The sequence below is a fragment of the Cheilinus undulatus genome, linkage group 9, assembly GCF_018320785.1.
Source record: "Cheilinus undulatus linkage group 9, ASM1832078v1, whole genome shotgun sequence".
NCBI classification, from domain to species: domain Eukaryota; kingdom Metazoa; phylum Chordata; class Actinopteri; order Labriformes; family Labridae; genus Cheilinus; species Cheilinus undulatus.
The window spans coordinates 14,453,252-14,469,239 of NC_054873.1; the positions used below are offsets into that span (position 1 = coordinate 14,453,252).

The 15,988-nt window shown below is 41.2% G+C and overlaps 1 protein-coding gene across 1 annotated transcript in view; it reads left to right on the forward strand.

Moving 5' to 3' along the window:
* The window catches only part of nuak1b (NUAK family, SNF1-like kinase, 1b), a 33,761-nt gene extending 17,987 nt beyond the window's left edge, over positions 1–15,774 (forward strand). Inside the window, exons 3-7 of the mRNA XM_041795476.1 lie at positions 750–901; positions 3,244–3,309; positions 6,259–6,378; positions 7,937–8,069; positions 10,612–15,774. Coding sequence (XP_041651410.1) covers positions 750–901; positions 3,244–3,309; positions 6,259–6,378; positions 7,937–8,069; positions 10,612–11,705 — 1,565 coding nt within the window. The 3' untranslated portion in view covers positions 11,706–15,774. The remainder of the gene's footprint in view (positions 1–749; positions 902–3,243; positions 3,310–6,258; positions 6,379–7,936; positions 8,070–10,611) is intronic.
* Positions 15,775–15,988: the final 214 nt, after the last annotated feature.

Sequence of the window (15,988 nt, forward strand, 5' to 3'; positions counted from 1 at the left end):
GCCCAGAGTCAGCTGGGATCGGCTCCAGTTTCTCATGATTTTGAATGTGTCAAGCTGATCAGAAAATGGATGTTTTAGTGCCTTTTTTAATCCTATAACAGTGGCATATGTGTTTCTTGGCTTCCATTATCCACACTCAGAGACAGGTTAGTTTTCAAAATAACAGGAGGATGCTCTTGCCTGGTATTTTTCTCTGGGTTATTTGGAGTTTAATTGTGCTGTATCAAGAGGAAGTTACACAGCGTTTCAACACAATGTTGTACAATGTGATATTTCCTAATCATGCACATTTGTTTTGGTGGATAAGAATGTGACTGTGTGTTGTGAAATGTGTTGACTTGATGCAAGGGTGAAGTATGTCTATGTGGACAGCACATCTTCACGCTATAGTGTACTCTCTTTGTAAAATTCTCCGTTTTCACTGCTCTGCTGGTCTCTGAGGAGGGGGCTTGATTGAGTTAACAGCCCCTCCCTGCAGTGTTGTGAAGGAGCCAGAGTCCTGAGGTGGGGTTTGTGGTGATGTAACCTTGGGAGAAGTGTAAAGATGTTATGTGTTCTTCTGGAATTTGGATTCCTGATCCAAAACTAACGAGAACGTTATACGTTACGATGTCTGTTTGTGATTTTAATGTGATAGAAAGAACCTGGAATTACTTCATAAGGTTGTCCTCCCATTTTGCCATTAATATTGATGCATTTCCTGGAAAGTGGGTATTAATGGATCCAACTGTTTTTGTATCATTCCTCAGTGTTCGAGAACAAGGACAAGATTGTGATTGTGATGGAGTATGCCAGCAAGGGCGAGCTGTACGACTATATCAGTGAGAGGCGGCGCCTGAGCGAGCGGGAGACGAGACACTTCTTCAGGCAGATAGTCTCGGCTGTGCACCACTGTCACAAGGTAAGAAAGAAGCAGATGTTGCCTTCACACTTACACAAAACAGTGTAAAAATTAAAACATTGTCAAGGTGAGCTGCAGGTGTGGCCGTATGAGTGTGATTTTTTTCTGCCCCTTGAATTTTTCCTGCAAAGTCCCAGAGCAAAAATTTGAACATTCTATGGGAGATTGGGGGTTCAAATCCCAGTCGGAGCACGTGTATCCAGTGTGGGCCCTTGGGCAAGGTCCTTAATGCCAGGAACACCTGTCCAAGATGGAAGGTGTTCCGTATAAAAGCGTCTGCTAAATGACATTGTAAATTGTTACCAAACTGCAAAAATTACAGACCAAGAAACATTTCATAAATAAAACAGAAAAAAGGACAGCTGTCTAATCCAGGATTAAATTATGTATATACCCGTTTCAAAAGTAGTTACCTGAGCGGTGGCTTGATTTAGCTTTGTTAGCTTTAGCTACAGCTAATTTAGCTATGCTAGCTACATAGTTAACGTAACTATGCTAGCCAATGTAGCAACATGCAACAAGCTAAAGAATCTAAAACAGGCCACAGTTCACATTCTAAAATGAATCTAGCTTTAGCAAACGTAGTATAAACTAATGTAATTTAATCTCGGAACTTGGAAATTTCAGAGTTGCCAGTTGGATTCTTCAAAGTTGCATCCTGAACTTGGAATTCTGACCCAGAAGTCGCAGTAATTTCAGTACCTTGAGTTCCCAAGTCATAGCAAATGGAATGCATTCAACTCAAATGTAATGTCATCCCCGGCTAAGTTATCTTCACTTTTGGCTACATTACCTATGAAGCATACATAGCTAATGTAGCTTTGTTAGCTTTAGCTACATTAGCTACATCAGAGTGTTTTCCTGATGGAGAGGCTTTTTCTTTTTAAGCAGACTGTTTACTCGGTTTTATTAAACACGTTGTAATTGGATTTTGCAGGTCCAGTTTTTGATTTAACGTGTTATCCTCACCCTGATCCTTAACACTTACCTGAACTGGAAGTAAATTCCCTTTTTATTTTGAAAGTTTTAGTGTGTTTTTCCCCTTCTGATAGGAATGGGAGCGGGGCAGTTGAGATCTGCAGTCTTTACTGTAGTCAGACTGTCTTGGATTATTCTCAGTTAATTAATTGATAGCCTTTGTATGAACTCAGAAACTGTCATATCCTCTGCCATTTCTGTACAAGGCCCCTCCCATCCTATAGGAAAAACTTCACGTTGAGGTACATGTGTGAGCAGGCAACCCAAGAGAATCTCAGGGGCGGACTGTCCTGAAGTTTCCTCCAAATTTTCACGAGTGCATGTCTACTTAACATTGACAAAAACATGCACATTCTCTCTCCTGCTCACCTTATTTCCCTTGATGCCTCTCTCTCATTCACACACGCCCAGGCTTTGTTTTCCAGGCGTGCTTATTGTAACACTCACCGTCCAGCCATACAGCCGGTTAATCCACAGGCCCTCCACGGTATGCTTTTCTTGGCGCGCTCGCCTCAGGGAGTCATCTGTTTCTGAGTGAAGATGGAACACAGGCCAGTTTAATTCAACTTCTGCTCCGATTACAGCGCACCACCAAACAGGCCCCTGCATTAATTCTGTCCTCATCTGTTGACACACCAAAGCCTGTCCCGAGATACCCCCAAAGCTTTCTCCCCTGAGATTCAGCTGCAGCCACACCCACGTCAACCTACTGCTCCGCACCCGTCAACCCCTCCGCCCCCAAAGGTCTCCAGCTTTTGTTTGGATGAGCTCTCCTCTTGTCATGCTCCCAGCTGGAGACAGATATGACGTCATGGTCCTCAGATAGGAGAGTCCCAGACAGCCATGACTGATGAATCATCACCACCAAGCACAGCCTCGCGCCGGGTGGGGTGGTGTGACTCACTGACACAATAAGCAAGCAACCATTTCTCCCACATATCCACCAATCCGAGCTGTTCAAACGAAAGCTCTCGGCAAAACAATAACTAATGCATCCGTCTGCATACCACATGTTAATACCAGGTTTTGTTTTTTTTTCAAACCCAGGAATTGTTTTTAATCCCCAAGATGTTGTGAGAACATCATTCATACAAGGCGGTAATTACGGACTCATGTTTATGTGACACATGTGAGCTGAATTTAAAAAGAAAATCGCAGCAGATGTCAGCATAAAGACCCTAGAGGGGACAGGAGCAATTAAAGGGAAGTACACCAACAGGCTGCCTTGATTTCCCTCGAGAACCACAGGCTGGCTTTGTCGGGAGTAAATCATTTCTCAAACCAGTCGACTGTGTATTACTCTGCTCATGAAAAATGCATTGATAATTTAATTAATCATTACTTTGTTTATCATTGTCTTTCAGAATGGAGTGGTGCACAGGGATCTGAAACTGGAAAATGTGCTACTGGATGAAAACTGTAATATTAAGGTAAGTTAAGTTATCTGTTCCCAGCTTAGCTGCTCAAATTACTAAATAATTATTCTTTATGCATATTTTTACTTTCAAGACAGGAGTGCAGAGTGCTTTCAAGAGACAAATTCAAAAGACAGACTGAACCAAAGATATTAAAGCAGCAAAACAGTAGCAAAATAAAATCCTCCAACAAAAATAAATGTTGGTTTAGTTATGAATACATATTAGATGTAATAATGTTATGTGGTTATGAGGATGGAAATTATCCAGATTAGGTAATCCACTTTTTAATTGCCAGGGTTCACAATAACCCAACTTGCCATTATCCTGTTTAAAGAAAAAAATTTGGGGTCAACCTGATGTAGGTACAGACCTTTAAGGATTATCAAATCTGTTTTACTTTTGCGTAAAAGGGAACTTCACACTATATGCTTTGTCTGCAAGGGGCACTACATAAACTGAAAGATCCTTACAGTTACAGTGTTTATTTTGTCAGTTAAAATAGGACAAAACTGTTGCTTGACAACCCCCAAGGAAGACAGGACAAGCAGCTAAAATTCGAACTTTGAGAGTGAAACCTGACAGAAAGTCAATCTAAAAGAGTCTCTTGCACTTCAGCCCCTCCACAGGTGGAGATTGGTGCTCCAAGAAATGATCAGTAAATTATCAAAGACGTTTCAATGCATTTGATCTCATAGGCAAATCCAAAAGGTGCAAAGGGCTCGCGTTTCACCACGCACCTGATTAAATTGCAAAATGTGATGTGCATGCTGGAGTTTCTTCTTTAAATTTGTCTGTGAGATAGACTCCATGTAAACATCTTTCAAAAAGTCACTTTAGTATTAGATAAAGTATTTAATACTAAGTACTAGATTAAGAGGTAGGTAAAATAACAAAATAAAGATTTTTGATGTTCTCCCTGGAACACCTAAAGGCACTAAAACAAATATTCTTTTTAAACTCAACTCAGCCGCCCAGCCCTGCTGATTAGCGACAGCACTCAGCTGGGAGCAGCCAACGCAGGTGCACCCAGTTTTCTAACGAGCAGGGTGAATTCTGACCAGGTTTCTGTGGAGAAAATCACCAAATTATGATCAAATCTAGCTACTCATGACAAGTGTGCTTTTCTCACTGCACAGCAGCAACAATGGTTCATTAAGAATACCCATATCCATGTGAAATGTGCTGTGACATTAATTAACCTGCAGGCAAAACTATCTGGCTGACCATCATAAAAGACTTAGAAATGCAAAGTTCCACACTTCTGATTCTCAACCATTAAAAATAATAATTTCAAGACATAAAAACACTAGAAATCATGCAGTCTACTAGAGCAGTGGTTCTAAAAGTGGGGGTCGGGCCCTCCAGGGGGGTCGCAAGACAGTGAAGGGGGGTTGCGGGATGCTTTCCATTAAACAGAGAAATTTCATACTATTTAAAATCATAAATTGTATCTATTATTTTAAAGAATATTATTAGAATTTGTTCAAATTAAAATCAAAATGTAGTAATTAAGTTATATCTGTCTTTAAATACAAGTAAAAGTTATAAAAACTAGCTAAAATGCAAGTTTTTTAGTTTTTTTTTTAGTTTTTAGTTTTATTCATTATTATTTCATCGTGCCATACACCAAGAGAGGTGCCCAGCCCTCTTGGGCTTACAAGACACTGAAATACAAAACAAATAAGAGCAATCAAGCAAAGACGAGAGCAACTCATCACAGTACATATCAGACAGAAACAAATCAAGTGTTAACAAAATGTTGCTCATTAGCAATTAGACCTTACACTCTTTATTAGACAGCAGCTTTTGTCAAATATAAAGTGTCCTCTTACACTGTTGAAAAGCATTCAGCACAAATTGTGGGAGTTGAAACACTTTGTGTGTAAACAAAAATTTGAGTCTTTCTTCATCAGACATAGAAAACAAATCAGGACACTCTGCCGGCATTTTACATGGTGCTTTGTGCAATATCGTGTGTTTTATCCCCCCTTAAGGGAAGATGGGGTCCCCGATCTCTGATGCCCTTTTTGGGGGGTCACAGGCTAAAATGTCTGGGAACCCCTGTACTAGAGGAAACTGATAATGACAGAGCAGATCACGAGTGCAGTTGGACAGCGAGTGTTCAATGCTGTAGCAATATGTGATGCCCTGGTTAGTTATTTGATTTAGATATTGGAGGTTTAAAAAAAGTTAAGAGGGCACACACACATTATTAAGAAACATTTAAATCTAATTTTAATGACCTACAAAAATTAAAATATGCTACTTGAACTCAAATTTCAGTGAAATGATGTTACACACTGTAGCTTTATTGTTATGTATTGGTGCTACTTGTGATATAAAAGGCAAAAATATTCTTACTTTTAGCTCTGTTGTCTACTTCATAAACTAGCTGTCACATAGGCAACACAATAAATGGAAAATATATAAAATCTGTATAAATAGGGGCTACACGGTGGTGCTGGGGTTAGCACTGTGGCTTTCTCCCACCACGGTACAGGGTATAACCTGCCCTCGCCCAGTAACAACAGGGGTAGGCTCCAGCTCACTGCGACCCCCTAACGGGATAGGTGGTGTAGAAAATGGATGGATGGACGTCTGAAAATATCAGCTACCTTGCTGTATTTTATGGCCCATTTGATAGTTTTCTTACATTTCATTGTTTTCCCCCCTGTAAACCAGTTTGAATCCAGCACTCTTCTGGGATCAGGATGATCCTCATGGTCTTTTATTCCAGTTTTCCAAACCTACTCAGAAGTTTTAACCACAAACTGATTCATCCTGCTTAAACAACAAAATTTCAATACTTGATCCAAAAAGATTGCTCCCATCCTATAGGATTACAACCATTAGATTTATATCTCACTTTAGATCAGTCTTTATGATCTTGGAACAAATAAGATAAATGGAATAGCAATACCTTATTTATGATCAACTTCATGATTACTCCTACCTCCACAGATTGCTGATTTTGGGCTTTCGAACCTCTACCACAAGGACAAGCTGTTGCAGACTTTCTGTGGCAGCCCGCTCTACGCTTCACCAGAGATCGTCAATGGGAGACCGTACCGAGGCCCAGAGGTAAGACCAAGTCAACCAAACAGTGACAACGACTAAAAAAGCAGCTGCTCCCATGTGAAGTTAAATTCCAGGACATGATTATCTTTTTATGTAACCGTGATGGCTGTTATTGTCTTCCCTAGCTGTTAAATTTGGTGTGAACCTTCCAGATCTCCTGCCTTATACAGCTTTCATCATTATTATCTCACTAGTGATTGTCACACACAAAGAACTAGAAAGGCTTTATTTTCTCTTTCTTTGATGGGATTACCAATCAGGCTTTAGGCTCCAGTCAAAGGGGGGGGTCTCTCATGCAGCTCCACAGTGGGTCAGCTCAGATACCGTCTGCATCCCTCCCCTTCCTACCATGTGTCGATCCTTTGAAGTGAGGAACTGGAGGATAGTTTTCTCTTCATCTTAATGGGATCGGAATGAGCTCCACAGCCTTTAAAAAAAAAACACTCTCATGGTCAAAGTTGGATACTTTTGGTGAAAGAGAGTGAAAACGTCTCCCTAAAGCCACTCGTCTGGCAATTCCAGAGTCATTCTGAAGGGCGTTGTCTCTTAAATCGCATCAGTTACATAAAACAAAGCGACAGAGGAAGAAAAAAACATGCTTTTTTAGATTTCCAAGTCCAAGCGTTCAATTTAGAGTAATTCACTATAATTTCCTCCGGAGTGCTAAAAACTACAGCAGTGCGATTGCGATCGAAATTACAGAACCTCAGTTGGGGTGAGGCCACAAATTGCTGCAAACACATGCAACGAAAATAGAACACAACAATAGTGCGTGCCCCGTCTCGCCCTCCAAACATTCCTGATGCTCGTCAGGATCCTAAAGAGGAAGTACACTCGCTCTTAAATGAGCTCTATCTGATTTCCTCTTCCGAACCGTCTCAAAGCTTCATAACATAAAATTCCTTAGGACATCTCACCCTCCTGGTACTTCAGTCAATAAACACACATTTCCCTCTCTGTCACTTTCGCATACACAACCACGCCGATGCTGAATGGTGATGTGTCTCCAGCGAGTCCTCAGGGGCCGCGATATCTCGACTCTGCCATCTCTGCTGGACTCATTACCCTCCTCCATTCCCACCATTTCCCACGTCGCTCTGCACCTCCGCGTGCCCCAGACACAAAGTCTTATGTAACCGCTTACTTAGGAAGCCACATTGCATTAAGGGTTGGTGGTCAGAAAGTACTTTTGCTTCTGCCTGACAGAGCAGGAAAGAGTGGAGGGGAGGGGGGAGAAAGAGGATTTTTCTTTGTGGAAATAAGCCATTTCCCACAAACAGACTGGCATTTGTCATTATTTCTGTAAGGAGGCATTGAAGAAGCTCAGCAGCATCACAGACTCTTTAAAAATGATTCTCCATGAAGGGAAAAATGCGATGACTTAGTGAAATGTTATTTCATGTAAATTTTAATGCAAAGTCAGTGAGCAAAACACATTTGGAGGACTGTGTTACAGTAGCATTATACCACATCTAATACCATTCAAACGTGCTTTTATTATCATTTATCTTGTAAAATATGCATTTCATATTCATGTTTATGACAATTTTTCTCCCAAAAGGTTGACAGCTGGGCTCTGGGGGTGCTGCTGTATACCCTGGTCTATGGGACCATGCCATTTGATGGGGGAGACCACAAGAACCTCATTCGCCAGATCAGCAACGGCGAGTACAAAGAGCCCACTCAGTCCTCAGGTACTGCCGGATCCTGTTTGTATTGCTCATACTTATAAAAACACTTTATCCTAGGGTCCTTTGATACAGTGGCTCCCAACCTTTTTTCCAGCTAAGGCCCCACTGGGACCCAGCTGGAAAAATTAAACATCAATTTTAATTGTTTACATTAACAAAATCCCAACACAAGGCCTAAATACACTTGTTCTAGCCAAAAGAGCTTATAAGCTGTCATAGCATGTTATTGCTAATCAAGATTTTAAAAAATAATTCGCTGGTGTTGTGCAAAAACCTTGTATCTCCATTTTGTTTTGTATTTTTTCATGCATCAGTGCTATTGGTCACCTTTTGAATCTGTCAGTAGGTTTAACAAATTTTAAAGCTTTAAAATGTGTCAAAAAGATGTTGACTATAATCATCCGGTGTTAAAATTACATGAAAAATACATTTTGTTCTTTCATTCCCTGAAAATTGGTGATTTTGGAGATAGGAGGTTTTGGCCTGACACCAGCAATATGCACATCTAAGTTTGACATCAGAGCAGATATCCCTGCCCAGCACCCAGGGGGGCCAGTTCCCAGGTTGGGAGCCACTGTTTTAATACACACTCAAATCCTTGCAAGTTAATTTTTCTGGTCAGTCGGGATACAAACTAATAAAAAAAAATTTTTTTAACAAAAAATATAATGGAAATGTGTCTTAGCAGAAGTTTTGTGATGTTTGGACTCTATGGGGAGATTTTATGATCTGAGAATATCTTGTTCTGAGCGGCAGTAGATTAATAGTCCAGACACTAGGCCTAGTGGTGGTGGCTGAAAACTTGCAAAGATTGGATGGGTGAAGAGCTGATGGCTGATGAGGACAGGTAGATTGGGGAGGTGAAGAGGCACACGAAACGTCAGCATGAGAGCTGCTGGTTAGAAGAGGCTGGTGTACCAGATAGCTGGTTTCCCAGTGACAATGTCCCGACAATAACAGCCAAAAATTGCAAGAAAGGGATGAATTGAAAATGAGCTGAGTGTGTAGGCGAAGTCTTCCTGGCTGACATTACGCAAGAGCTTCATTTACTGTGACCTGGAATGTAAAAGCACTTTGAGTAGTCAACTAGAAGAGGGCCATACAAGCTCCAGTCCATTTACCAAGTCCAAATGAGATCCATGCATCCTTTTGCTTCCACTCCAGGGTCACATCATGGTCAGATCAAGGCTAAGCAAGTCAACCCAGACATCCCCTTCCCCTACAGTTTTTTTCCTTTCTCCTCCAGAGGTATTGTAATCCCAGACCAGATGGGAATGCAATAAGACATGATTTTTTTTTTTTTGTGCTAATATGATGTAATCAGATATTTTTGATACTTACACAGATGAACAAACTAAGTAGGGATGCACAGATAGTATAGATTCTTTGCAGATGATGTCACACAGCAGCAGAGATCATACCATAAATGATTTCTGCATAGAGAAACGCTACCAAAAAGCTATATTTTAAGTTGTTAACAACTATGGCAAACACTGAAAGTGCATAAATATTAACACATTTAATTCTTAAGCTGCTTTTGTGTCCCAAAAGTAGTGATACGACACATATGGTCCAATTATTTTATAGTTTATAGTTCCAATTGATCTAAAAAGTTCAATTTTAAAAATGCCAGAATTGATTATCCCTTGCAGGAGTTTCTTTGTTGTGGTTTGTACACATGTAATAAATAAAATTATTCTGACTGTTACAATCAAAAGCTATTCACAATCCTTCAAATTCAATAAGCCAGCTTATGTAAAACTAAAAAAGTGGCATTTGGCAACAATTATACTAATATATTTTTGCACACAGCTGTAACTACTCTACTATAAAACCTTCATCATGCCCTGGTTAGTTTCAGCTTATTAGTATCAAACTGAAACATCCCTTCTCAATTTAATGCTTTGTAAAAGTATATGGGATTGCCTTTTTTCTGTATGGGGGGTGTCATGATAGGGCAAAGCAGAAACAAAACACAGTGAGACAGAACAAACAAAAAGGTTCAAAAGTGATAAATGCCAGCCTGACACACCAGATGGATTTGTTTCACACATCCATCTGTGGAACCTTCTGTATACGGTGTTTGGGAAAGGGCAGAGCCTTTGAAATAAAAATTTGGTGGATGCTTGGTGACTGTTCTGTCTGTCACATCTTTACGATCAATCAGAGCAGCAAAACACGTGACGTTGCACGTGTGCATCGCTACTTAGGAGTAAACACCATGGCAACTGTAGACATGTCAGTACACCATTTTTGTCATTTTTGAAAAGAAAACAACTCAATGCTGTTCTTTGGTCTACTTTTAACGAAGAAATATTGTCAAGCTTACGTCACGACTTCGCCGCGCCAGGAAGTACTGCCTCTTATCCCTCAAACCATGCTGATTGGTCCTGTCCTGTCAAATCTGTTTACATAGGAGTTTTGCATGATGGATTCACCAGTGGGAAACAACGGAAACAGGCAAATCAATCTACTTTGCAAGGTTAGATAAATGCTATCATGTATGAGAAACCTTACAGATTGTTTTGGGTTTTTTTCCTGCTAGATGCCCGTGGACTGATCCGCTGGATGCTGATGGTGAACCCCGAGCGCCGAGCCACAGTGGAGGACATAGCCAACCACTGGTGGGTGAACTGGGGCTGGAAGAACAGTGTGTGCGACTGCGAGACCCAACGTGACCACGGGGGCTCACCCATGCTGGCCCGATTTATCGACTGGCAGAACCGCACTGAGCCACGTGGTTCTGGAGCAAAGGCTACTGCCATGCCACAGCTGCTGCGCCAGAGGCCCAAAAAGTCCAAGAAGGAGAACGTGGAGGTTGGACAAACCAACGGTGGAGCAGAGGACAAGCCCGGCCTGAAGAGACCCAAAGGTATCTTGAAAACCAGGGTGACTGAGGAGCAGCAGTCTGCCGGTCTGGAAGAAGGGGAGTGTGGTCAGGCTGTGCTGCCTAAAAGTGCTGAGGGTGGAGAAGAAGCTTCGAGTCCAGATCGAGAGGAAGAGGAGCCGATTTTGGGGGGAGGCTCTCCAGCTAAGATGGTGCCCACTCTGCCAAAGAAAGGCATCCTGAAGAACAACCAGCAGCGGGAATCAGGGTACTACTCCTCACCAGAGCGCAGTGAGTCCTCCGAGTTGTTAGGGGGCGCCAGTATGTCACTGCTAGCAACCTCTCCTCCTAAAAGAGTGATGGGGAGAAAAGGTATCTTGAAGCGAAACGGCAAGTACTCCACCTACAGTGGGCCCCCGTCAGCGGCAGCAGTGGCTGGAGTCCTCGGCGAGCCTCCTCCCTCAGCAGACTCTGGCCTGTCCCGCAGTCAGAGTCGTCCTTCCAGCATCGTTGGGGAGGACAGCTCCGTACTGTCCCTGTCGCCCAGCTCCCTCAGCGGGGCAGAGTGGCACCCTTCCACCCCTCATCTCCGCCCAAACATCAGGGCCTGCGTCTCAGCAGAAAACCTGCTGCAGCTTGCCAACTTCAAGGGCTTCCAGGCAGCGCCGCCGCTCCAGGGACCCAAGTTCAGCCGCAGCTCCAGAACGAAAGGCTCCCCAGGGGACAATGGCAGCTTCTCCTTGCTGGGGGACCTGGAGGACATGACTCAGGTGTACCAGCAAGCCTTGGACATTAGCAGCAACCTCACCTAACAGCCGGGCGGCAGAGAGAGAAGCAGCAGATGGGACTGAACATGACTGTGTGTGTACAGATGTATATGAATGGCTTTAACGACCAGTGTGTTACTGGGATACACCTTCTGGGAGGCTGTGGTTTTCCATATGAGGCTGAAATGTTGGAAATGATATGTCTACACACACACAGAGGTACACACTAAGATGCACTTCTCTGACCAGGGGGAAACGTAGTTAGACAGAGAGAAGGAGCTTGAAGGAGAAAATGCCACCCAGTCTGCTTTCTCAGCCCGCCCATAGACTTTGCTGTGTTCAACATGTTTACATATTCAGCAAGAAGGCAAGTTAGAATCACAAACGCAGCAAACCAGAAACTGGTTGGCTCTTTTCAAATGCCACCGATGTTGAGTTTGAGTTTACAAAAGCACCTTAAAACTCACACAGAGCACATGCTTTTGTGATCTTTACTTCCTTTAAAAAAAGAAACAAACCAGGGTCTTGTTCCAAAAAAACTGACATTGCTGATTATTTATTAATATTTTTGTAGCTTTTAGTTTTAAGTGCTTAACTGGTGGGTGCTGGCTTATTACTGGAAGAGTCCAAACTCTTTGTGTGGAACTGACATATATAATTATGTTACTCAGTGATAATGGGAAACATATATATACTCATCATATATAAGTATGCCTGTGCTTGTAAAGCTTGCAGGCAGATATACCTTCATAAAAGCATATCTCCTATATATGTGTATGATACTTGGGAATATGTAGGAAGTGCCTTTTGATTCTTACACATATTATGTATGTCATTTCCTAAAAGTGGAGGGAAAAGCCAGGCCAACCTGTCGCCAGTTGTGATTTTTTTTTTAAGTGATGATTGTGAATGTGGAGAGACCCAGGGCCTTCTGCACACGTTTTCGGGGTTCATTTGTTTGGAAAAGGGTTGCCAAAATGTTTTATACTTTTTGATTCCATGTGTTCAAATGCTACCATTTCAGTTATTTTAATTTTTGATTGTACCGAGAAGTACTAAAGCTTTAAAATAACTATCATTTTATGAGATGGGTGTGAAGAAGAGGTTTAGGTCCATAAAAATTGCTAGAAAATGAGAGGCATCTGAATGCAGACCTGTATGGTGGGGTTATTTGGCTCATCTGTTGCAGACCTCTACAACTGAGCATCCTCGATTGTGGGGCAGGAAATGATGTACTAACCCTTGTTGGGTTGGTCCTTAGTTTGTGGTGTGTTATTTTTAATTCTATCCCCCTTCCCGTCCCTCTCACTCTAACCCTAACCTTTAGGATTCGAGTGCCTAACCATAATCCTCTTTGGTTTTTCTTTAGTTTGTGATGTGTTATCCATGAATTATCCCCCTCCCCTAACCCTAACCTTTAGGGCTCGGGTGCCTAACCCTAACCCTTTTTGGTTTTTCCTTACTTTGTGTTGTGTTAAATTTAAAATTTGTCCCCCTAAGTAGATTTTTTAAATTTCTATTTACAAAGTTTAGCAGTTGTGAAAAATAGCCACACACCATAACCTCAGACAGCGAGCTGAAAACATGTCATCCAGTAAGTCATTCTGGTTTCAGCTAGAGAAATGTATGTCACTTCCTGCCCCACAGTCATTGTCGCCCCATTGTAGAGGACTGTAGCCAAATCCTCAACAAAGTCCTACACACTGTCTAGACTGCACAGAAATACTGGCAGCATTTCTGTAGCGCATGTGTTGTCAATGTTTTTGTCCAGTTTAGACATACTTCCAAGAGTTTCTCTGCATCTTTTAGCATGAAAAGGCCCAACATTGGGTGCCTTAGACTTCTACTTTTGTTCCACAATCACAGTTAAGTTTCAAATTCTGGTATCATGGCAGCCCTAGTCCATGTCAAACAGTCTTGTCTCCTCCGGGTTTCTTCCACACACAAAAACAGCCTTGAAAAAGAGCTCCTCTGTGTTCTTTGTCAGTCTTTAAGCCCAGTGTTTGGTTTGTCAGCAGTTTAGGTAGCTTGGTTGAGCACAGATTTGCAGGGGTCTGGAGGGACTCACCTAGCGGGACACTAAGTGAAGGGAGATGGTGCAGACACCATCTCACAGTCCTGGAATGTGCCTGGCTCTTTGAACCTTGGTTCTTCACATTTTTTAGCGCCTGTCTGCCAAAACAGGCTGTTTGTTGAGAGATTCTGTGTTTTATTTTCTACCAAAGACGCTCAACGTGAGGTTTTCATTGTCAGACGTGTTAATATTTCACCCAAATCTCTTCAAAAACAGCCAAGTAAGGCTGTTTGTTTTAGCCTGCTGATGACACAGCGAATTCCTCAGACAAAGGGCGGAGACGTGTTGGTGCTCGAGATCTCTATCAGCACCAGCCAGACTCAGCACAGGTGGGATTTGTGGTGCGTGCTCAGCCCTCCAGCTGTGTATACTAGTCCATTATGTCAACCAAGCACAATTAGCCAGCTATTGTTTTCATTTGACAGTAAAAGAGGGAGGGAGCGTGTAGATATTTACAGCTAGAGAGAGAAGGAAAGAGTGAGAAGAAGTGGTGCATGGGAAGATTAGAGTGGACTTTTGTGTGGTGCACAGGAAAGGTCAAGGTGTTAGATTTATTTGTTTTGAAGGAATCGTTATGTAGAATAGTGAAAGTAAAGAAAGTGAGTAGAAAGAGTAGATGGTAAGTTTTTGTTTGATACCAAAGATGTGATGAAGCTTTGGCAACGTGGGTTAAGGGACAACCAAGGGTCATTTTATGGCTTTTTCTTTAACTTTGAAATCCCCATTGGTGAAAGAAATCATCCCCACTTTGGCTTTACCTCACGTTTGTTTATTTTTTCTTTTTATTTGAGATGCTGGAGGCTGTTGATACAGCTTGTCTTTAGGGTCAAGTCAGAGTGTGATCTGCATAGGTCTCAGAAAGTGCATTACATTTTTAGGCAACAAAAGAGGAGATTGGTGACTGACATCATCCAAAATATCAAATGATGTGGATGGAAAAGCATGCAAGGAGAAGACCCGGAGGAAAAAAGATCATGTTGAATGTTTTTAGTGCTTCTCTGGTGTGAAGGAAAGGTCCTGGGTAATTGGTTCAAATGAAAGACCCACTGCATATTATATTGCATTTTATTGCCTTTTTTGTACTGCATTTTAATTGTCAACTGGATTTACAGTGAGAAAATTATACTATGTTAGTATTTTGTTTTATTATGCTTCTGTTTTTGATTTTCCAAAATATAAGAAACTTTATATTGCTTTATGTTATGGCAGAAGATACTTCCTTCCTTGAAGTAATGGAATATTTCTCAAGAAAACAGTGGGAGAAGCCAATGAAAATCTTCCAAATAGCAAAAAGAATACTTTTAATCGATTGGAGATCAAAGAAAATGGTTTGAAATATCAAAATCTGGCTCTAAAAAGTGCATTTCCACCTCTACCTATGCAGGAGAGGGGCAAACTGTTGGAAATGAAAAAAACAAATAAAGCAATGAAAAGGATCTCAAATTTTAGCTCTGCCAAACTGGAACTAAGTGGTGCATATCTGTTAGTTAGCAAAAAGTCTAATCATAGGAAAACTTGACTGGATATTGTTATGACAATAATAATAAAATAGTATTATTATGTTATTTAAGTATTATTTTGGTAATTGCTCATTACTATTGTCGGCTTTTGCCACTTTTTTTTTTTTTTCTTTTTTTTTTTTTGGTGATCCTGGACTGCCAAGGTGGATTAAGTTGCGTGCCTTTGGTATCTTTTATGAAACTTTTTTTTTTTTTTTTGATATTGAAAATTACTATCAATGTGTTTTTATACTTGTATTTATTGATGATCAAGCCATTTAAATCATTGTCAAAAAATACTCCCTGTTCACGCTTCGGCCTGCTTTGGACTGTGTTCAGGAAAAACTGCACAAAAAATGTGTTTGTTCAAATAGAAGTGGTATCATCTCATTGTGAAAGCAGTGGCCAAGTGGGTGTTTTTAAGAGTAACAAAACAGTAGGAGTTTCTCAAATTCCATAACATGTCTTAATTCATCCATTCGGGTGTATTTCTACTCAAAACAATGCCTCTGTAGTACTGTATCAACTCAAATAAATGGATCTGGAAAGTTACATGTGTTTGTTTTCATGGTGTGTGGGGCTATTTGTGTTTAAATAGCTCCACCAGTGAAGCCGTCAAGTCACTTTGAGGTTTAATGAGGGCATTCTCTTTAAGAAGGATGAATAAATATAGTTTTAGGTCTGTAAGTATTTGGAAGATTACATTATTCATCTTTTTGCTTGTATTTACCAGCACAATGGTTTGTAAATGAAAC